The sequence below is a fragment of the Arabidopsis lyrata genome, assembly GCF_000004255.2.
Source record: "Arabidopsis lyrata subsp. lyrata unplaced genomic scaffold ARALYscaffold_8, whole genome shotgun sequence".
NCBI lineage: Eukaryota > Viridiplantae > Streptophyta > Magnoliopsida > Brassicales > Brassicaceae > Arabidopsis > Arabidopsis lyrata.
Window position 1 is genome coordinate 21560225 of NW_003302548.1, and position 22917 is coordinate 21583141.

The following is a 22917-nucleotide window of genomic DNA, read 5'->3' on the forward strand; positions in this document are numbered from 1 at the left end:
CTCTTGACTCATCTCCAGCATTAGTGGCACCTGTAGTTAAACAAAGGATGAAATTAGTACTATAGCCTAGCTGGTGAAAGGATCCATGTACTTCTGCTTGTGTTAATCAAAAATGTTCTGTCACAACAATTACCTGATCACCAGACACTATAGATGCAGGATTGACCAACTCCTGAGAATCCTCCAGCAACTGTTCTTCAAGCAAAAGGCCATCTTTCTGCAAAACTTTAGAGACCTTGTATATCTCCTTCCCATCCCAGATATTCTCTTTCTCAACACACACCAGGAAAAGGAATGTCCTTCCATATAGATTCCTAATTGCATCTTGTATGTTGTCTGGGTCATCAATCTAAAATTTAAAACATATCAGGAACTTGTGTGACTAATACAATGTAGACATATATTTAAATATAAAGTAGTTCATGAAACCTCATCAACGGAACCATTAAGCACAGATGGAGCAGACTCGCCAATGATTTCAGAGCAAACTGAATCAAAAAGTAACAGTTTAGCCTCACCAGTGTTGTCCATCACATTAGCATAGAGCATAAACCTGCATCAAATGTAAACAATTATGTAAGATATCTATTTTACATTTACAAAATAATAAAATATAACTAACGTAGTTTTTCACCTAGCCACGACATTAGTGACAACAGATTTGCAAGTGTCACACCAGAACCTCGGCTTCTTCCCTTTGTTATTCACACCATTCACTCCATGGTGGATATGTGTGACTTTCTTGTTGCAAGCACGACAACTAATGTAATACCATGCCCAGTCGGTATCAATTGCATAGATAGTACACATTAACCTTGCCTTGCCAATCTAACAAAAACTTTAGATATGAATATGGATATTTATAGACATTAAAAAGTATTGGTAATGATAGCTTACTCAAATAATTACCTCGACAGAGTTAAGGAGATCCAAAATGGTCTTCCTAGGATGATCTAAAGAAGTATCATCCTGATTGGCAACAACAATCTCAAACTTTGGGACTCTTTCACGAAAGATACACAGTGCACCATCAGTTGGGAGACTATATGTCAACAACATGAAATATATAGGTTAGTTCCATAGTACATAAGTAAATAAAGTAGGCTAAAGATTTAAATCACATGAAATGATTACCTTTGAACAAACACAGCAACTTCAGGGATTGCTGGATTCACAAAAACTTGTGAAGCATCAAATGAGTTAGACAAAGTCTTTACACCTGTAGAATTTAAATAAGATGTATGAGCCATGACGTTGCTCTAAACAGTATCAGTATATTATTAAGGCTGGTAAGATTCTGTTTTATGTACCTTTAAAGGATTTGATCTTCACAAACCTCAACAAACATACAACAGGACGCCCACCAGCAGTTTGGCTTCCTCTGTACACAGTCTCAGCAAATGATCCCCACAAGGTAACACCGATCCTTTCATCACTTTATATTTACAAAACAGAACATATTATGTAGGATCCATAGTAGATATATGGATAAAAGATTGAAAACACTTACGTCTCATTTCTCATCTCAAACTCAATCTTGCTAGTTGGTTTGTTGTTGGCCTCAAGAGTCAACAACTCTCCAATCATAACAATCTGGCCAATAACATCTATAAAAGAAAAGCAGAGGTAAACATATTTCATGATCTGTTTGTAAACTGTAGTTTATCGCATTTAATATATATATAAATAAAAAATATACTTACCAACCAATATGTATGGATTAAGATCTCCATTTTGAATTCTTTTGAAACTGGCTAGTGTCAGGTAACTTGAGTCAGAGACAGGATCACATGGAAATACATGAGTTCCATTTGTGAAAGTCATCTTATATAGATGAGAGGTTGGACGGAATTGGCCACTGGCATAATTGAGAGCAAAGATCTCAATGAAAACCCAATGACCAACAGGTAAACTTGAGACATATCTGCTCACCAGTTCTTTCTTCACAGTAGCATGAATCTTCTTGCCCTGTGAAAGAACAAAAAACAGTAGAGTCAGAAAAAAATAATAGCTTTTAAATGGTTTAATGTAAACTAATTCACAATTAACATTGGCAACTGAATTACCTCCATATCAGATAACACCAACTCTAGAGTTTCACCAGTGCTGGCTGTGTACTGCCGCCAGGAGTGAAGTACCTTCACTTGGACTCTCCATTGTGTGGTGTATGGCCTGACATCTTTGAGGTAAGCAAATGTTGCAGCAGCCATTGTTTGATGGTTTATGGTAAGATCTAATGTTTAGATTAGAGGCTGTGAGGGCTGATGATAATGAGAGGTTAGACATGGAACTATATATAGGGTCATATATTAGGTTAAAGAAAACTTGATCACAAAGCATATTGGTATCGCAATCTTGACCAAATCGGCATAAAATCTTGTGATTGTTATAGTTATGGAAGCTAGATAAATGGTTAGCAATAAATAGGTTGTGATCATCAGAAATATTTGGGAAGGAGAGGATAATGTAAAGATACTCTGGAATGATATGCACAGAGGATAGGCGGGAAACATAAATTCAATTAGTAGAGGGAAATACATATTTGGAAGTAATTTAAATAATTGATTAGGTCGGTGAGCAGTTATTTGTTTAGATTGTGTAAATATTAGTAGAATCAATTAGGTATTATAAGCATCCGGAGATATTTGATTATGGAAATAGTTTATGAATATGTCAAGTGCGAAATAATAGCTTAGTAGAGCATCAACACATATTTGGAAGGAATTTAAATTGACAGATACTGTAAATAACTTTGTTGCAGATTGCATTGGCGAAAATAAAGGAACAACGGAGATTGCATTGGCGAAAATAAAGGAACAACGGAGATTGCATTGGCGAAAATATACTTAAGGTATGAGAGATGTTATTTGTATTGATTTTGGTAAAAATAAGTAGATGAATTAAAGACAACATAGCTTCATTTATCAGTTTGAAATTAAGACAACATCCCTTAAATCTCTTATTCTAGATCCGAACAGACTTAAACCGGGTCAAACCCGGATCCAAAAGAATTAAAGCAAAAAAGTACTATAAAAATGTATATGTAGATTAACACAAGAAATTGAAGAAAAAAAAAAATAGAGATTCACAATTTGTTTTTTATTCTTTTTTTTTCCAACTTGCAAAAGCTTAAGCATAATAAAATTCTTTTTTTCTCAAATAAAAAGAAAAAAAAAATCAGAATCAGATCCTAATGCTTAAAGAATGTTTCAAATCGCCGACATGAAGAAGATGCTTTCCCAAACCAATCTTCCTCTTCCCAATCTCATCAACAACACTCAGATCTTTGCACACCTCTACCTTAAACCTAACCACCGCTTCTTCCATCTTCCCCAATCGAATCTTCTCAAATCCTAACAAATGCTTCCTCGGCGATCCGTGAATCGCCGGCGGCGTCGTGAATAGAAACACCGTGTGAATCCCTTCTCTATCTCCTCCGTTACGTACCTTGATCTGAACCTCAAACGCCGATCCTCCGCCGGAGACAGCGTTTTCGCAGTGCGGTCCGATTGCGTCCAGCGATTGACATTCCGATGATCGGCAAACGTGATTCTCTTCAAGACTGAGAGAAACGAGACTTGGAGCTTTGACTAAGCTGTGACTGAATTTGGTGTAGCTGAGTCCATCTCCGAAGGCGTAAACTGTTTCTCCGGTGTAGAATCGGTAAGTCCGACCCGGATACCCTTTTGATTTATCGGGTCTCATGTTCATAATTGTCATCGGAACTTTCTCTACATACGACTGTGGATACCAAGTCATCGGTAATCTTCCACCTACAAAACCAAAACCGGTTATCATCAAAATTGCAATTACAAAACCGGTTTGAGCTATAGAAATTTGCAGTTACAGAAACAGAGTCTTTACTTGGATTATAACGGCCAAAGATGATATCAGCAATGGCGATACCACCGGCTTCTCCGGGATACCCAACCCACAAAATTCCGGCGATCTTTGGGTCATTCTTAGCGAATGTAATGTCGAAACCTCCACCGGACATGATGACGAGCAAGACCGGTCCTTTTGCTGCTTTAGCCACTTGGATCACTAGCTCTTGTTGCTGTCCGGGAAGATTCAGGTCCACTCGGTCGCGGCTCTCTGCCTCTATTGATTGATCGGCACCGATCAACAGCACTGTCACATCTGCTGTTGCGGCTAGTTTTGTGGCACCTGCTACATCCGCTACCGCACAAGCAACATTGGAGCAGCCTGGTAGATATGTTGTTGATACCGCCCCGGCTAATCCTTGTAGTGGTGTTGTGTATTTGCACGGCGTGCCTTCGTAGTTCCCGATCATTGTCTTGGTGACATTTGCGTTCGGTCCAATCACTGCTAGCGTTTTGATCGATTTAGGAGATAGCGGTAAGAATCCAGTATTCTTGAGTAGAACAATGCCTTGTCTTGCCGCGTCTGCCGCTAGTTCTTGATTCGCAGACGTGCAAACGTCCGTAGGACCCAACCCACCATAGATCTGGTTCTTCGGATTTCCATCGAAGAATCCTAAACGCATAAGGGTCAAAAAGTTGTTTGAAATCGCTTTATCGATAGCTGCCTCGTTTACCAAACCCGACTTAACCGCTTCCTCTGTATGTTGACCCAAGAATGAACCACAGTTCAAATCCAAACCTGCCAATATAGATATGGCTGCAGCTTCGGCTGGTGTCTTGGTATAGTGTTGGTTCTTATACAACACATCTACTGAATCACAATCTGAAACAATGTACCTATAAAAAAAATGAAAAAACAAAATCGAAACCAAAACACTAAACACTTGAAAAGGGTTTAAACGCGCTGGTTGGATCAGATCATTACCCATTCAATTTCCATTCACCGCGGATAACACCAGAGAGCAGATCCGGATCAGCGCATGTCGGTTTTCCGTTAACTTGATTGTAAGAACACATTACACTTGCCACATTTCCATCAACCACACAACTCTTAAATGGTGGTTGATACGTATCATCCATATCTTGTTGAGTCACCTACTCCATCAAAACAAACGCATAAAAACAGTTCGTTAAAACACTAAAAATGTATTTGGTCTAAACAAATGTTGGACCCAACCCGGACTCAGTCCTATTGAACCGAATTAACCTAATAAACCACACCAATTACTGAACCAAAACACCAAATCATCCCAATCCTAACCAAACACATAATTTGACAAAAACAGTTAAAACACTGGAAAATGTCCTTATAGCTTTGATTTTTACCACGGCGTTGAAACTGTAACGTTCTACTCCTTTCCAATTATCGACATCGTAAGCGGTGTAGTGTTTGCAGCAGGCAGCGACTTTGAGACGGTTAGAATCGCCACCGTCAGTCTCTTGAAGCCCCTTAACGTACCCTGAAGCATACTTGCTAGCGAGCAATGGATCTTCTCCTGGAGTCTCTTGTCCTCTTCCCCATCTTGGATCTCGGAATATGTTCACGTTCGGTGACCAATACGTTAGTCCGGCTAATCCCACGTTGTACATTGCCCTCGCTTCCGTAGAGACAACCTTAACAAATAAGTAATACCAATGTCATCCAAAAAAGCCATGTGTATCCAATCCGGTTCGAAATTGTATTGACAAAACTATATTCGGTTTATTATATTTCTTAGAAAAATAAACTGAAACTTAACCATGAATCATAATCATAATAATCATGGCACTGAAAACAAATAAATGTGGGGAAATTCATTATTGGTTACAGGTACGAAAACGACGTCGTATAACGTGTTGTAAAGTGTTTACTTGTACCAAACGAAAGATCAAAAAAGGAGAGGCCCAGTTTCATAATAAGTAAGATACAATTCCCATTATCCAAAAAGAGAAATAAAAGCAAAGGACGAAAATAAAATTTTTAATAAAAAGTGGATAAAAATTAATTACCTTGCCAATGGCTTGAAACAGAGATACGTTGAAAGAAGCGGCGGTGAGTATAACCTGCGGGAAACTCGTAGCTCCGGGAACTTGGCTGGAAAAATGCGTGCCGGGTCCGATGTAAGAAACGCCGTGGAGTGCTTCCGACCACCATTCATACGTCGGAATCCCAAGCCGAGTCACGCCGTTAGCTTTACTCACTAAAAACCCGATCTTTTCTTGCAACGTAAGCCTCGCGACCAGATCAGCGACTCGGTATTCGATCTTCAAAACGGTGTTGCAGAATCCATAGGCAGCGAGAGAAGGGTTTGCAGCTACGTCGCAGGCGAAAACCGGCGATGATTGAGCGTTTGATAAATCTAAAAAGTAGAGGAAGAAACAGAGAAAGGTTAGAAAAACAGAGGAAACAGAGGACGGTGGTGCTCTGTTTCTCCTTGTTAGTGGAGAAGAAGAGCCCATTGCGTTGTGTTTCGATTTCTTGGGATATTGGTTTTCGTTAGTGAGACGGGTTTTATAGTAATATAGAGTGAGCTACTACCACGCTCTCTGTGGTTAGTATAAATTATTGTCGACATTTATTTATTTTTGTGACCTATTATAATTAAGATTATGTAAAAAAGATGATACGGTCTTCGAGGAAAGAAATAATGATACGGACCATACGGTGTTTGTGGATAGTAGTATGAGGATTTATGACCTCTGTGTCTTTGTTAAATGATAAATCTGATTTTACTTTATATAGTTTTGCAAACAAAAGAATAAAGCATAGTGGGTTTTAACTTTATACATAAAGTGTACATCGAATATTCTACGTATAAAAATTACTTGTTTCTTTTTGTCTCACCGTATAAACTTACCTTTTCCGGTATAAAATAAAATTGTAAGTATAGATTTCGTTTGGCTATAGAGAGTACAATGTTTCAGGCGACCCCATATCAAACTTTTTACATATGTTTTTCTTTTTCAAAATAACGAGATGTTTGATTTTTGGCCTGTGTATATCTTCATGTCCAAAAGCATATATGGTAGATTTTTATCAAGAAGTGGGCATCTTCTTTAAGTGTAGCAATATCTTCATAGATAATTGGTGAAATACCTATGTTTGGTTAAGCTTTTAGGTATTGTCAATTCGATATTTGTGGTTTGGATACTCAACACGATTGAGTCCAAACATTGGACGGTGTCTTGTGCATATATGAATGGGAGAGTTTGCTAAGTCGTTTTTTGGTTGAAAATGATTAAGCTGTGGCTAGCTATTGCGTGTAAACAAGAAAGACAAAATGTTTTAGACTACTTTGAAATACTGAAACTTATGTAGAATCATTTAGCTCAATGTGGTCCCATTTGAACACATCTTTTAATAAAAGTGAAAATGCCCTAAAAACTGTCATTATTCACAATGTGCAAAGTCTAGTTTTCCATTAACTAATCACCATTTACGGTGGGAGTTGTTGTGTTGTTTTGTGTAAAAAAAGAAAGTCATAGATCCCAATAAGCGAAAGTGTTTGGTAGTGACCCGTGACGGTGTCGTATTATTTATCAAATGGTAAGTTTTTGTCGAGGTCCAAATGCAAGTTGCATTCCGTTGTTTCGAGTCCGTGAATCTTAATGGTTTTCGACTTTCAAGTTTCAACAGTTGTTTTCATTTGCATGACAGCCTGTCACTTTAAGGTTTTCTCATGCGCGTGACTCACTCACATTATACTTGATCTACATATAAATTAGTTCAATTAAAGCCGTTTTATGTACTTCATTTGAGGAAAACATAGCTAAATAAATAGCTTAATGGGAAGCATGACTTGAAACATTAAAGATATAAATTACCATATAAACTCTACTATGTACAAGAAGTATGAAGTATCCATCTAGTTTTGGAAGATTCTATATATAGTCCTAAAACCTTTAGTAATTACTTCGTACGTAGTTAATTTATAGTTTTTGTTACTTTTTGGCTTAGTGTTTCCAAACTAAATCCAATTAGCTAAATAGTTGATTTGACTCATAACATATGAAGGCTAATGTTTGTACTTTTACAGATAAAGAATATAAAAAATAAGTATGCACCACTTGGATTTTACTTTATGTTTATGTATATGTGAGTTTTATGGATGAGTGATTGTACGTACCATCGTATGGGTCTAGGATATTATATCGATTTCACTAAACACGTTTTCTTGTTCATTGCAACATTCACAAAAAAAGTTGTAAACTCTTAAAATTAATTTGATTACGGTTTTAAGATACTTTGGTTATCTGAAGAAAAAATGGACGAAAATAAGCTAATTAACTATAGACATTTTAGGTATATTAGTCCTAAAGAACAAAACCAACCCACGTTGGTCCAGTTGGTAAAGGGCTCACGGCTGTGAGTTCCCCCTCCTGGATTCGATTCGGGTTGGCCACCTAGCCGCTCTCTTAACGATGAGATAAAGCGTACCCGGATGCAAGGCCTCGTGGATTAGTCTTTGGGCCTAGAAAGCCTTTGGGATGACCACGGTTATCAAAAAAAAAAATACAAAGAACAACAAAATCCCATTATAAATTATTACAAAACTTGTTTTAATAAATATTTACAATATTTTTATATTTTCTGAAATTATGTATTACAAAAATATATAACAAATAAGCGATCGAATTTCCACATCAACATCCAATGCATGTGTCTGGTTTTATTTTTGTTAGCTTGGACCAATCAAACACAATTTCCATAATTCGCATAAAACAAGAAACAAATAGTGTGGCCAAAGAAATGTTGCAAGCTTTTAACAGAAAAAGGGTTGGAAACGTTGCAACTTGCAAGTATTGTCACATGTACAAATTATTTTCATTATTTGGAATAAGTGATTTTCAGAAATATTTGTATAAACTAAAAACCCACATATATATACATACATAACAAGTAGAAGAAATGAGTTGATTTATTTGTTTGGAGGACTTTGCATAGCAGCATAGGGCACATACTTAATTCACAAGTAACAAAGGGATTTTTACACTTTATTCGTCAAATTAAATAAAGTCACAAAGGTAATGATTGCTAAGTAATGTCTGCAAATATTAATTATGTTTTACAGGAAAACCTAACTATGAGTAGAGTATACTTCTCCTTTTTAGACGAACCTTTATGTTTTTGGATTAATTAGCGTTAAGTAATTACTATGTTTATTTTATAGTAGTACTAGTTTAATTTCGGTTGCTAATTTGCTACAATAGTCTGGTTATGAATCCCAGTCACCACAATTATCAAAATCAAAATCAATTTCGCTTTATTAATAATGGATAGTTAGGTTTGCGGCTTTTGGAAACATACAGATTTAGGATAATATTACATATATTTTGGCTCCAATCAAAAACAAATTAAAGTTGCATGGTTACGTGTTAGCAAATTGTGGGGACAAATATTGAAATATATTAATTAGGTTATTTACGTCTTAACTACGTTGCAACAATGTCTCGATCATATAGTTCCAAATGTTTCTGAAAACTTTTTCCATATAATGTTTTCGAAATGCATGTGTTTATTTCACATACCCACACATATATGCTCGGTTGCAAAATTTTACGGAATCATAATCTATGCTCATTTATTTAACTATTTTCATGATAAAAGTTTGTTATTTTCGAATTTAAAGTTAGAATAAAAATGAAATGTATACCATTTTTGGTTTTGTGTTATAAAAACTATATTCAGTTATGGATCATCTAATTAAAAGTTATAATTAAAAAGATTAGTATATTTTTTACTATTCATTTATTTTGTTGTTCCACTATTTTTGTGATGTGTACATATATCAATCATCTAATTGTCGTTTCTTACTTATCAGTTTATCATTGTATTGTGCGCAATTTTAAATTTTGCATGATTCGCCACTAGAATCTTTAACTTGTCGGAGAGATTACTTTCCTTTTGTATTTATATTCTTCATAAAGAAACAATTGGATATATATACTTTTATAATTTCTTCAAGATTATCTTTTACATTTATTTACAACAAATTTTTTGACCTAATCTTTGAATAATATACCTAAGGTAGATGATGTTATTGTACACGGCATGTGACTTTTTAGACAATATTATTTATAGTTAGAGCAGGTGAGATGAGGATCGATGAAGACATAACTACTGTCAATTATTGTAATTGGTCACATTTCTCAAACCCAAAATATTCTTATTATAAAATAGGAAGATGCATGTCCCATTATATACATGTAACCTTGTATTCATTATCAAATAGTACTATTTCTTTTTGAAAAGGGATAAAAGATATTCGGTTATCATGTGTATGTATCCGATCGTCATGTAATTATGTGCAGACCTGCCATGATTAAAAATAATCATACCCGCTAAATAAATTTATATGCTAGTTTTAAACCTTGTTTGAAAAATCGCTAGGCGCTAGTCGGGCGCTCGGCATGGGCCTAGCGATTAATCGGAAAATCGGATTAAAATCGGGGATTAATCGGGGATTAGTTTTAGGGTTATTTTAATATTTTTAAAACATATTAATCTAATATTATTTTCAAAATTGCAGTAAACACATAAAAATGTATTTTTGAGACAAATTTTTATGATTTTTATTTCAAATTTATGATTTTTATTAAAATTTGAACATAAGTTATTGTAAAACATTACAAACTCCCAATTCAAATGATTGAATAACAAAAATAAAAAGTTTTTTTTTATACTAGTAATCTAAAAATAATCGGGGTATATAAGATTAGGCGGGGAATAATCGGATTATGCGGGAAGTAATCGGATTAGGCGGAGAGTAATCGGGTGACTGATTTCTTTAAGGGATTAGTCATTAATCGAGGCGGATAGAGTGGGCCTAGCGATTAAGCGGGGAGTAATCGTGTCTAGGCGGGGATTTTTAGAACAAGGGTTTTAAATAATGCAATGATGATAATAAATAATAATTATAGCCGTATAAAAATTATATAATTATGATACTAGTACTAACAAATTCAAGAATACTAATTAGTGGTGTCAGTGTCACTAGATGACCATGCTCTTCTCTCCAAGCGGTGGTTGCACAGTCGATGTATAAAATTGCTCCAGGCTTTTTTTTAGTGTACATCAAGATGTTTTTTTTTTTTTGTTAAAAGTACATCAAGATGTTTTTTAAATTGTATTTCTTGCTACATGAAAATATATATTTAGTTTATATTGAAAACCTATCTTTTCCTTGAAATTGACTGCATTTCTTAAAAACCGTCACGTTATAAATACACTGAGCAATAATTTAGTTAGATGATGAAATCATTATAATTAAAGCCTGATTTAGATGTTCATATTTGTTAGTTTTTGTTGAATATGAATAATTATCGATAACGATGGATCATCAAATTATCATCAACACGAACATATTCGGAATCCCAGCAAAATCTGATTTTATTTTTCATGTTGTAATTTGTAAATCTCAAATTAATTTATATACATAGTGTGTGTAGTAACAAAATATGATCGTCAATTAGTTTGAGTGAAGAAGAATAGTATAGCTCAAGGTAAGCCCCAAATATGGAATGGACCTCGTTCGAACCAAAAATGAGATGCAAAATAAAAATAAACATGAAGAACATATGTATATATATGGTCCACTTTTTTGTTATCATCTTATCATGTTAAGATCATAGAAGAGTTATAGCTAGCTTTCATTATTGAGAACTTGGAATCGAAGCAACTTGTTCAATCTTTGGCCCAACTTTAATCAATAAACCAAAAGTTATAAATCGTACAAAAGATGATGCATCTACAATACATAAACAAATCATAACATAGAGAAGCAAAACACGATCTAATTTTGTAGGTGTGTGTGAAAACTCGAAAACAAAACAGATAGTATTTTGCATAAATAGAGTCATAGAGATTGAATCTCAAAACTAAACATGTAACTAATGACGAAGAAGATAATGGTTTTGATATCGACCTGCGACTTTATTGTCGCCATTGGTTAGGTGTTCAAATTGCCAATGTCTTTCAACATTTCTATGATTGTTAACATATATAATGATATCCAAATCGGTCATGAAAAAATCAACATATTTGAAAAGAGAACAAAAGAAATCTGATTTTGTAAAAAAGTGAGACGAGATTGTATCTACTATTTTTTTGGTGCCCATGCCCTACACAGCCAAGCAAATTTGCATCAATTTATAAATAAATAACAAAATATTTTATAAAATCAAATAAACTAGTAAAATTCCACTAACATTTTTCTACAGATCTCTATGTTTTACAGGATACTTAATAATCTCTCTAAGTTTCATCACCCTCTGTTCATATTGATGTTCTTGAGACCGCAAAACTGAGCTGAAAAAAACAGAGACATATTTTAGTATTTCCGGACATTGATGATTATCGATGTTTAATAAAACCGCGAATCTGAGAAACTTACAAATGATTTTAAAAGAAATGGGTTGCCATCAAAATCTGAGGTTTCTTCTTTTCTTCTTCAACTTGAATTACAGCTTCTGTTTTGATTTCTTCAACCTTTTTATCCCAAATCTCATCCACTAGTTTCCATGTGTCATCGCTAATTATTTGTGTCTGCATAAAACACAACACATAAGAGAAGAAATTTTTTTTTATGTTGTTATGATCTATGAGTGGTTTGTTTCTACTACATACCTCCATGGGACGAGGAGCTCCAAATGTTGCAAAACCAATGTTTCCTGGTGAAAATGTTACTCTTCCAGGAAGCGATACACCGTGAATTCCCCATCTTCCCGAATAGATTAAAGCTCCATACTCATCGACAGGTCTCACGGGTTTCTGTTTTCATGAATCAAGGGATCTGGAAAACCCCAAAAAAAAATGGAAACAGAGAGAGAAGAAGGAGAGAGATAAACTAACTTGAGGAATCCTTGGAGCTGTGTTGTAAATGTTCCAAATTTCATCGGCTTTGATTTCTCCTTTCTCAAGAAGCACATCTGAAAATAATATTACAGTCTTTAAAATTGTTGAGTGTGTGATGATGTCTGCAATTGCAATGAAGAAACAGAGAGGATTTGATATTCTAAACCTGTGATTTCTTCAAGTGCTGACTGATACTCTTGTAAGATTGATGAGCATTTCTCAACAGCAAACCGCATGTATTCATCGCGTAATGCCTCAAGTTTCGGAACAAGCTACATGAAGGAGAATCAAAATTGGTGTTTCTGAGATTCTTAAGAGCTAAAAAGGTAAAAATAAGAAGTATATATATAAAAAAATCTTACATTTGGAACGAGGTCTCTTTGGTTTCGGTAATAAGCTTTTCCAAAAGCAGTCATTCCCGTTTGAAGAATCAGAAATTCCGCTCGCTGTGAAGCTTCCAAGGTAGACTTAGCAGAGATCCAACACAAATTTTCTATTCCAAACATCTCTTCTTCAACAACTCTAGCTATTTACAAACAAGGGAATGAAGTCAGCCACAGAGATTTTTGTGATCTATTACGAAACAGTGAAAATAAAATAGTAAAATGTCTTGACAATCTTGGCTTTAAAACTTACGAGCACATGCACGGATTATTGAGTTTACATAATCAGACTTTCTCGCAAAAACTCTTCCTGAAGTTTCTGTGTAACGCAGGTTTGGTTGGCTTCGGATCGAGTTTATGTCAGTCTACAGAGAGAAGCACATGAGACAATGGTCTAGTCAGGCTATAATCCAAAATAACATATGAAGGAAATTAGAATCAAGTTTCTTGTCAACCTCGCTGATTGGACGGTACTGATCTGGGAGATAACAAGCAAGAACAGCAACAGCTGCTTCTCGGTAAGCCAATCTCAACTTTAGTTCCTCTGGGACTTCTGTACTATCTTCTTGTCCAGTCTCAAATGTCCCTTTTTGCTGTAAGGAATGGAATCAGAATTTGCTAAAGCAGCACCTAAACGTAGATAAACAGGATATTAAACACTAATTACCCGCTTAAGCGCCTCTAGGAGTTCTTCTCTTCCAATGTAGTCTAAATCTTTTCTAGCAGTCAAGATTCCAGCTTCATTTCTGTAAACAATTAACCAAAGGTCAGTGTTTTTTCGGTTTTTTCCCTTTGCATCTAAACACATAGTTGAAGCTGTAGCATTGTCTATTACAGAACGTTTTGCAGCTCTGCTCCAGTAAAATCTTCTGTGTTCTCAGCTACTTCTTGCAGCAACTCCTCCTTCTCATCCTCAGATCGAAAGAATTTATTTCTAGCATGTACCTTTCATTACAAACACAACCTTTAGCTAAAGCACAAAGCCAACCAAAACTCTTCATTTCCGGAAAGTAAGATTAAGTACCTTTAATATTGCCAATCTACCATCTTTTGACGGTAAGCCAACTCTAATGATTTTGTCGAAACGCCCTTTCCTCAAGAGAGCAGGATCAAGAATATCTAATCTATTTGTTGCGCCGATGACTAATACCTGAAAAAATCCATGATTAATAGCAAGAAATGTTATACTAAAAAGAAACTATATAGCAACTGAAAAGAAATTATATAGCAAACAGAAACATTACTTGTGATGTAGTAACTTTAAATCCATCCATCTCAGTTAATATTTGAAGCAGACCTTGTTCTCTCTCTGCTCCTCCCTATTCAGTGAGTGACACATTACTAAAGAAAGTTAAATTTCTTAAACTAAGATCTAATTTCCAGGACAAAGAAAGCATCGCAATCTTACCCCGCCAATATCGGGTCCACCCCGCTTACTCCCAATTGCATCAATCTCATCAATAAAGATTATAGATGGCGCATATGACCGAGAGCTAGCAAAAAGATCTTTAACACGAGATGCAGCCACTCCTACAAACATCTGAGAGATTTAAAGAAAATCAGGAAACTCCATTAACTAAGGACCTTTAAAAACAAAGATATTTAGCATTGTTATTCATGTTGACACAATCAATCACTCACCTCAACAAAGTCGGTTCCATTTGCCGCAAAGAAAGGTAAACCAGCTTCTCCAGCAATAGCTTTAGCCAACAAAGTTTTCCCTGTCCCGGGAGGTCCATGAAGCAGAACACCTTTCGGACAATAAATGCCTTTGTTCTGAAATTCCTCATCATTCTTTAAAATTCGCACAATTTCCTGTAATTCCCTCTTTATATACTCTTGACCCGCAAAATCATCAAAAGTTACACCAGTTTTCTCCTCTGCTGATATAAATTTTGCCCTGACAGAGAGAATCAAACATAATCTTAGATCCAACAAATTTGAGCAGAAGTGGTCAATACCGAAGGAAGTTGTGCATTTCTAAACATACCGACTCTTGCCTAGGGAACCCAGTGCTTGGCGCTTGAGGGGCTGCCTTATCTTTTTAGTAGGGGTGCCGAGATCACAAGGGATTAACTTGGCATAGATTGGCCTTGTAATACTGTCGATCCAAATATAAAGCGAAACAAAGAGGGCAAGTCTCATAGACCAAACCACAAAAGTGGCAACTGTAGTATAGACTTCAGCTGGAACCACATCTACATTAAAAACCTCTACGTTTACTATTTGCTGATGCAACTTCTTCCATACATCATTCCAACCATCAATTGGCATTCGGTCCACAATGTGACGACGGAAAATTATCTTCTTTTTCGAGTTTTCTTCTTCTCCTTGGGGCTCCCCATCTTTATAATAAGGCAATATCACTGCAACAACAACAAAACTTAAGCAAAAGATTTCAAGAAAACTTGACACTATATCTAGATTTCAAGCTGTTAGATGCAATGTATCGAATACATAATTCCTAATGAATATCATTTAAGAAAGACACAGAAATTTCTGGACAACCAATTAAACGGAAACTAATCACACAGAAAAGCGCTGAAATCAGAACTAAGAGCAACAGTATCACTGATAGAGAATCCTCGGAAAGGGCCTAACTTTTTCCAGAATTAAAACTGCAGTTGAGCAAAAAAAACCACTGCAATTTTAAACGTTTTGAAACTTCTAACCTGATATCGTCTGTCCGTAATTTGAATATTCCATGTACTGAACACTGTTGGAATCTAAGAGCTTCATAAAATCACTAAAATTGATCCGGTGAGAGGTTTCAGGATCCCATTCTGTTCCTTTTAACTTGCCACGCATGGTTAACAATGTTCTACTCCAATCTGAAGCCATAACAAGCTGCCTTTCTAATTGTACATTAGCCTTTCTCTCGAGCTCTTCCATGTTGCTAAGCCGTTCTCTTTCAGCTTCTCTTAATCTCTGCAAAATCCGAATAAACGAATCAAAGCTTTGAAAACTCCACTAAACGAATTGAAGATTAAGTATATCAATTAAGCTACAACCAAAAACTGTTTCATGTATGAACGCAAACATAACCTCTTCCACAGAAACTATACAAGTATACGATTCAAAATCCTAAACTATGTATCACTTCTTAACTTGAAAGTTCTTCACTTTGCATTCTAGAAAAGAAAACCCTAGAATTGGATACTTCTTGCTACAATTTCAAATAGATATAAACCTCAAATAGACGATTGGACTCAGCATCTTCTTCCTGTGGAACTGAAGACTCAGTAGACTCAAAACTCGATGTACTGCAACAAGTAATCAGACCATTTCTTCGTGAAGGAAAAATATTGAATTTGGAGCTTAATTTAGCTTCCGTTGGTTTTCTACGACGAACGAAACTAGACAGAGAACCTCGAAATTGAATGGGGAAGAGGGTATTAGAAGGGTTTAAGGGTTTCGAGAAATGGGTTAGAGTTAACGAACTCGAGATATAAAACGTCATTGTTCAATCATCAGATTAGAGCTGAGAAAAATTTCCCCTCGTGCAAAGAAAACGATAGCAGAAATTAATTTGAAGCTGGGTTCTTCACGGAGATTGGAAGATTGGAAGAGACGATCGAAACGGTGCGTTATAAACAGTTTCTCAAAAACGCGCCGTTTTAAGAGATTAAAACGTTCTATTGTTGTAACAAGACATCACCAGTTCACTATCAAATACTCCCTCTAGAAATTTGATGTTTTAGAGTTAGTTTGTTCCACAAAATTTGATTTTCTAGATTTTTATTTTATTTTTTATTAATTAAAATTAATATACCATAAACTTTAACAAATAATAATTAACTGTTTTTTAATACTATTGGTTTAGGATTCACTCATAAGTGTCAAACACTTAATGCATGGTAAGCGTCAGTCCATCCAGCACTTACATTCGCTTCACTCACCAAATCCGTAGATACATAGTCCCAACACAGAAAATGCTCTTTCTTGTTTCTTATCTGTCCTAAATTGATGCGACGCTAAGAATCTTCCCACAAAAGAGCTCTAGAGAATGATGTTTTCCAAGCAAGTGCCTCCACCACTCCATCAGTACAAGCTCAGTACAAAACATCAAGTAAGCTTATAGATTGTGTAGATCGAACTGGTGATATTCTTTGAAAGAGTCGTGCCTAGGGCTACGTACGGATGCTAGAGGCGATGTTTTTCGAAAAAATTGATTTCTATAAAATACAAGTTTTTAGAATTTCAATTTTCAAAACTAAACATTACGGTTTTCTCGAATCAAACAGAAATTCTAAATCTAACCTACCTAATATTGATAAATAAAAAAAGTGTAATTCAAAAAAGTTCACTTGTGATTGTTGATTACAAACAATAAGAAAATAATAATAATAATAACGGTGAAATAGTCGTAAAGATGATACTAAAAAAAATGAATGATTTAGTTATCCTAAAAATTTGATATCTTGGTTTATAATTTTATTCAACATTTTGTTTCTAATTGTTTTTTCTTAGTTTCTCTTTAAGCCATTTGGCTCTATTAAACTAAAAGCTCTATGTTATTATATGAGCTTAATGTATACAAACAAAAATTAAGGGTTTTAAATATTGAGAATTTTTGAGAAATGCCTCTTTTTAAAAAAATGTTTTCTTAGGAGTGTATTTTCAAAATTAGTCCTCATTAAGTCCGAAAGATCTATATATACATTTTTGGATCACAATTAGCAAATAAATCCTGAAGTTGAGAAGTATTTACAATGACATGCCACTAGCATTAATTATTTAGATTTGTTTTATTTAAGTAAAGATTTTTAATTGAAATTCATTTCCCATATATTTAGCAAAAGTCTCTACAAAATCTTTCCTTATCTATTTAAGTAAAGATTCTGAAATCAAATATGTTCTCAACAATTTACCAAAAATCTCTACACAATCTTTTTAAAAATCTCGACTTAGTTAACTTCTGATTTTTATCTGCAAAAAAAAAATTAATTGTAACAGTTCTCAGAATTTGCAATAAATAATAAATCCAGATGACAAAAAAAAAAAAAAGTGATGTAAAAATCGGGAATATTGATACTAAAATTTCTTCTACTTCTTTTTTTTCATATAATGAAAATTATTTTTTAGGGATATTTTTAGGCCTGGGCAAAATACCCGGAACCGAATACCCGAACCAAAAAACCCGAACAATACCCGAACCGAACCAGAACCCGATTTTTAAAAATACCTGAATGGGTCCTAACCTCCTACCCGAAAAAAACCCGAACCGAACCCGAACCGAATCCAATACCCGAATGTACCCGAATACAAATATACACCTAAAAATATTAGTTATTTTTATTTTTATAATACCCGAAATACCTAAAATTACAATCATAAAACCGAATATATTAGGTATTTTAGATATTTTTGGTTATATTTGGGTAAAGAGTAACCAATGTATTTTCGAGAAATCGGGTATTTCGGTTAGATTTGGGTATATATGAGTTAAAAACCCAAACCCGACCCGAACCCGAAAATATTCCGGGTATTTTTGGTTATTTTCGGGTATTTTGCTTTTTTATTAAAATACCCGAACCGACCCGAACCCGAACCGAACCCGAACCGAATTTTTAGAATACCCTAATGGGTCTTGACCCCCTACCCGAATAGACCCGATACCCGAAAAAAAAGAACCGAACCCGAATGGGTACCCGAATGCCCATGCCTAGATATTTTCTTAAAACCTCTAAACAAAACAAAGGGTTTCAAAAGATAGCTTCTCTTTTGGCGGGTGGATCCGCAAACCCGCAACTCTCTACGGGCTTATCCGCATGAACCTGCAACCCGTAGTGGATAAAAATATTATTCAAAAAAAATAACAAATGATGTTTAATTTTACGGGACGGGGTTATATGGTGCAACGGGTTTAGATCAATATTAATATTAAACAATATACTATGGATGAAATCCTAGAATTAAAAATCAAAATTTAATTATAAAATCAGAAACACTAAACAAAATAAACAATATTAACAAAACAAATACAACTTAAAATTTTGCAAAATAATTTTTTAGTTATAAAAAAATTGACCCGCGGTGTACCGCGGGGTAAAATCTAGATTTGGAAGTTTAAGGAGAAATTTTTTAAAAAAAAAATAATATCTCCGCGGTGTACCGCAAGAAAAATCTTTCTCCTAAACTGAGGCAAAAAGAAGAAGAAAGCCAAATGTCGTTTAAGTGTATATATAGATATACCATTTAAACCTAAAACACAATTAATATACTCAAAATTATTAATATAGATATATGGATGGTACATTTATAAAATAGGTCGAAATATTTTATTATACTCTCTATTAATAAACAAAACTAATTATATTTAGATTTTTCTTAAAAAATTATAGCCCCGCGGTGTACCGCGGGTTCAAATCTAGTTAGAAGTATTTTTGTATAGTAAGTACTGTACTTAGAAACAAATAGCAACAAGTGTTTCTAGAATTTGGTTTTGGTTAACTTCTGTTTCTCAAAACGCAACGTTTTAAAATAGTACCGGTTCTAATGTAAACCGGAAATTACCGGTCCAATATCAAATCCGAATTCTGGGAATAAAATTAGGAAGATACCGAACCGGTGCACTTGAAACGGTGCGTTTACATTAATCGGAAGAAGACACATTGGCACCGTTTAAAAAGAGTTACCGATGATGGCATAACCGGATGTTATCAAAATTCGAAATTCCGGTAAACAGCAATTTCGAAACCAAACCGGTTTTGAACAAGCAAAAGCATGATGTCCGGAGGAGGAAAGAGACCGTTGTAGATCTGTCTTCTTCATCGGAGATGGTGAAACACAGAAACTCATCTCGCTCGATAATCTCATATTCTTCTTCAATAGCTAGATTCTTCTCTATAAAAGCTATTTCTCTCTACTTGATCTTCGTTTTTGCTTTTACCATCTGGGTTCTCGTCTTCAGCTCCAGAAACATACAAACCGATGATGACCACACCAAACATCAACAACAACACCGGGATCTAATCGATTCTGAATCATTTCCGCCACCGTATTTGCCACCTAGGAAGGTAAAGTTCTTCGTCTTTCGTGGGTTTTGGATAAGAATGAAGAAATGAAGTGACTTGATTTGGTTTTTGATCGAAACAATTGAGAAAGTAAAACTCTTGATGTAACTTATTTTGAGCTTCAGAATTTGCAGAAACCGAATGAAAATACTCAACTTTGGACTCCTCCTTTCAGCTTTGGGTTGCATCCATGTGTCAAACCTACTCCTAAATACAAAGGTAGATAAAGAGAGCTCAGTTTCGGTTTGTGATGGATCTTTTTAGAGTTTTGTTTATCAAGTAAGAACTGTGCTTTGATTGATTTCAAGTTCGTTTATTAAAAGATGATTTTCCTTATCTTTTGCAGAATTTTCAGAATCAGATCATTATGTAACAGTGAGAAGTAATGGTGGATTAAATCAAATGCGCACTGGTGTAAGTAATACTAAACCAGAAACCAATTAAGCTGATGTTTTCATGATTCTTTTTTTCTTGTTTAGTAGAAATGTTTCTACCAACTCCCAAGAGATCCAATAAGCATGTTATTGTACAGATAGCAGATATAGTCGCTGTTGCGCACATCATGAATGCAACTTTAGTCATTCCTGAGTTGGATAAGCGATCGTTTTGGCAAGATTCAAGGTATTTTGAAACTCAAATAAACAAAAAATGCAGCTTACTTAGTTAGTTGGTATGAGATTTATACTATTGCTAACGTACATTTTACTATGTCTCAGTGTTTTTTCAGATATTTTTGACGAGGAACACTTCATAAAATCCCTGGGAAGAGATGTGAAGGTTATTAAAAAGCTCCCAAAGGAAGTGGAATCTCTACCTAGAGCAAGGAAGCATTTCACTTCTTGGTCTAGTGTAGGATATTATGAAGAAATGACTCACTTGTGGAAGGAGTACAAGGTCGGTCGGTCTTAAGCAACTTCTTTTTTTATAATTTGCATTTGCTGTTTCATTCATCTACTCTGTACTCATCGTGTAGATAAACTGCTGATAAAATAACAACAATGCAGGTCATCCATGTCGCGAAATCAGATTCTCGCCTTGCAAATAATGACCTGCCTATCGACGTTCAAAGACTGAGATGCCGTGTACTGTATCGTGGTCTCCGCTTCTCTCCTGCAATTGAAAGCCTTGGACAGGTTGGGACCCTTTTCCTGTTCATATTTACTTCTTACTGCTCTTGTACACAACATAGATAGGCTGTAGTAAAATATATTTCATTTGCGTACACATAAGATTTCAAGTTTATGTTCTCTTTGGCTCGTTGAGTTTTCATCATCAAATGGTAGAATGATATATTAGGAGAATGAATACATCTTTTTCTATCATGCATAAGTCTCAGTAGTTTATGCATTTAAGAGGTGTCCTATGGGGATTCCTGTAGACTTTGGGTTCTGAGCAATCATCACGGTGACACCACAGAAGCTGGTTGAGAGACTCAAGTCACGTGCTGGGAGATATATTGCATTGCACCTGAGATATGAGAAAGACATGTTGGCTTTCACTGGTTGTACCTATGGTCTCACTGATGCTGAATCTGAGGAACTGAGAGTAATGCGGTAATTCATTACTCTCTGCATCTATTCTTAGCAAAGCAAACATGAAAAACGTCTTCCTGGGATAAAGTTACAGTTTTAAGCTCAATATATTATTGCTTGATCACAGGGAAAGTACAAGCCATTGGAAGATCAAAAGTATAAACTCAACAGAGCAGAGAGAGGAAGGCCTTTGTCCATTGACTCCAAAAGAAGTGGGAATGTTTTTGAAAGGTCTCGGATATTCTCAGTCAACAGTCATATATATTGCAGCAGGGGAAATCTATGGAGGTGATGATAGACTCTCTGAGCTTAAGTCGCGCTTCCCAAATCTAGTCTTTAAGGTCTGTTCAACCACCTCTTAATCTTTCATGTTACTGGTAATCTAAAGATGATATAATGTTTTGTTTTCATGTACTGGATTTTGTAGGAAACGCTTGCTGGGAAAGAGGAGTTGAAAGGTTTCACAGGCCATGCGACTAAAACGGCTGCTCTTGATTACATAATTTCTGTTGAGAGTGATGTGTTTGTTCCTTCACATTCTGGAAACATGGCAAGAGCGGTTGAAGGTCACCGCAGATTTCTAGGGCATCGCAGGACTATCACTCCCGACAGGTTCTATCTCCTTCCTTCTGTTACCTTAAAAAAAAAAAGCATTAATCTTTTAGTCATTTTGTTATAGCCCATGACAAGTATGGTGTTATTTGCAGGAAAGGACTAGTGAAACTCTTCGGTAAGATGGAGAGAGGACAGTTAAAAGAAGGACCAAAGTTGTCCAATTTTGTGAATCAAATGCATAAAGACAGGTAACAAAAGAATCATACGTTTGCTTCTTATACAATAAACCGAAAAAAAAAAAACAAATCTTTAATGCGAGAAGAGGATTTATTTGATCGGTTTTGCAGACAAGGTGCACCGAGGAGAAGGAAAGGACCAACGCAGGGGATCAAAGGACGTGCACGGTTTAGAACTGAAGAAGCCTTTTATGAGAATCCATATCCAGAGTGTATTTGCAGTTCAAAGGAGCACAAAGAACCCTAACTAAATTTTCCATACTTTTTTTGTTCTGTATCATTTACATGCTCATTTATAGTCATCTTAATTATAGTTTTTACATATCTCTCGATATCTTTCTGTTTTTGATGTCCGGAGATCTCTAGCCGAAGTAGAAAGCTAGAAATTTTTGCTATTTAGTTATAACTTCTCTTTCGGCATTTTTTCAAAGATTCCAAATTTTAACCAAACTATTGTCAATCAGAATGGAACAAGAAA

The 22917-nt window shown here is 35.3% G+C and overlaps 4 protein-coding genes and 1 long non-coding RNA gene across 5 annotated transcripts; 2 read left to right on the forward strand and 3 right to left on the reverse strand.

Annotated features, from left to right (window-relative positions):
* Positions 1 to 409: 409 nt before the first annotated feature.
* LOC110228523 (replication protein A 70 kDa DNA-binding subunit B-like) lies at positions 410 to 841 on the reverse strand. Its single transcript, XM_021026181.1, has 2 exons — positions 635 to 841; positions 410 to 553 (listed from the first exon to the last, which is right to left on the reverse strand). Exons 1-2 carry the CDS (start codon positions 808 to 810, stop codon positions 421 to 423), a joined length of 309 nt encoding a protein of 102 aa, XP_020881840.1. The 5' UTR covers positions 811 to 841; the 3' UTR covers positions 410 to 420.
* Positions 842 to 1313: 472 nt separating this feature from the next.
* On the forward strand, positions 1314 to 3054 carry LOC110229706. The gene is made up of 4 exons (XR_002333088.1): positions 1314 to 1414; positions 1759 to 1907; positions 2078 to 2186; positions 2794 to 3054. It is a non-coding gene; the product is annotated as an uncharacterized LOC110229706 (long non-coding RNA).
* A 50-nt stretch (positions 3055 to 3104) lies between these two features.
* LOC9302695 (beta-D-xylosidase 4) lies at positions 3105 to 6609 on the reverse strand. The gene is made up of 5 exons (XM_002866577.2): positions 5874 to 6609; positions 5211 to 5498; positions 4810 to 4979; positions 3865 to 4721; positions 3105 to 3773 (listed from the first exon to the last, which is right to left on the reverse strand). Exons 1-5 carry the CDS (start codon positions 6321 to 6323, stop codon positions 3184 to 3186), a joined length of 2355 nt encoding a protein of 784 aa, XP_002866623.1. The 5' UTR covers positions 6324 to 6609; the 3' UTR covers positions 3105 to 3183.
* Positions 6610 to 11965: 5356 nt separating this feature from the next.
* LOC9302696 (probable inactive ATP-dependent zinc metalloprotease FTSHI 4, chloroplastic) lies at positions 11966 to 16688 on the reverse strand. The gene is made up of 17 exons (XM_021012262.1): positions 16291 to 16688; positions 15773 to 16028; positions 15091 to 15466; positions 14742 to 15000; positions 14509 to 14640; positions 14345 to 14419; positions 14125 to 14250; positions 13936 to 14045; positions 13768 to 13846; positions 13556 to 13693; positions 13354 to 13465; positions 13080 to 13243; positions 12884 to 12989; positions 12715 to 12791; positions 12490 to 12633; positions 12257 to 12408; positions 11966 to 12171 (listed from the first exon to the last, which is right to left on the reverse strand). The coding sequence occupies exons 1-16, from the start codon at positions 16558 to 16560 to the stop codon at positions 12265 to 12267; spliced, it is 2568 nt and encodes an 855-aa protein (XP_020867921.1). The 5' UTR covers positions 16561 to 16688; the 3' UTR covers positions 11966 to 12171; positions 12257 to 12264.
* Positions 16689 to 19739: 3051 nt separating this feature from the next.
* LOC9302697 (uncharacterized protein At1g04910) lies at positions 19740 to 22861 on the forward strand. Its single transcript, XM_002864863.2, has 11 exons — positions 19740 to 20119; positions 20242 to 20335; positions 20463 to 20530; positions 20649 to 20737; positions 20833 to 21010; positions 21121 to 21249; positions 21533 to 21669; positions 21776 to 21989; positions 22076 to 22260; positions 22356 to 22451; positions 22551 to 22861. Exons 1-11 carry the CDS (start codon positions 19757 to 19759, stop codon positions 22684 to 22686), a joined length of 1689 nt encoding a protein of 562 aa, XP_002864909.2. The 5' UTR covers positions 19740 to 19756; the 3' UTR covers positions 22687 to 22861.
* Positions 22862 to 22917: the final 56 nt, after the last annotated feature.

Coding starts and splice junctions, on each gene's coding strand:
- LOC110228523 (XM_021026181.1), bottom strand. CDS start 810: ATGTGTACTATCTATGCAATTGATACCGACTGGGCATGGTATTACATT. Junction 554..634: donor GTCACTAATGTCGTGGCTAG/GTGAAAAACTAC, acceptor CATTTGATGCAG/GTTTATGCTCTATGCTAATG.
- LOC9302695 (XM_002866577.2), bottom strand. CDS start 6,323: ATGGGCTCTTCTTCTCCACTAACAAGGAGAAACAGAGCACCACCGTCC. Junction 5,499..5,873: donor TGTTTCAAGCCATTGGCAAG/GTAATTAATTTT, acceptor TTATTTGTTAAG/GTTGTCTCTACGGAAGCGAG. Junction 3,774..3,864: donor CTTTGGCCGTTATAATCCAA/GTAAAGACTCTG, acceptor TTGGTTTTGTAG/GTGGAAGATTACCGATGACT.
- LOC9302696 (XM_021012262.1), bottom strand. CDS start 16,560: ATGACGTTTTATATCTCGAGTTCGTTAACTCTAACCCATTTCTCGAAA. Junction 14,420..14,508: donor GTGGACCCGATATTGGCGGG/GTAAGATTGCGA, acceptor CTCACTGAATAG/GGAGGAGCAGAGAGAGAACA. Junction 12,792..12,883: donor AGCACTTGAAGAAATCACAG/GTTTAGAATATC, acceptor TATTATTTTCAG/ATGTGCTTCTTGAGAAAGGA.
- LOC9302697 (XM_002864863.2), top strand. CDS start 19,757: ATGTTATCAAAATTCGAAATTCCGGTAAACAGCAATTTCGAAACCAAA. Junction 20,531..20,648: donor TAAATCAAATGCGCACTGGT/GTAAGTAATACT, acceptor GTTATTGTACAG/ATAGCAGATATAGTCGCTGT. Junction 21,670..21,775: donor GAGGAACTGAGAGTAATGCG/GTAATTCATTAC, acceptor GCTTGATCACAG/GGAAAGTACAAGCCATTGGA.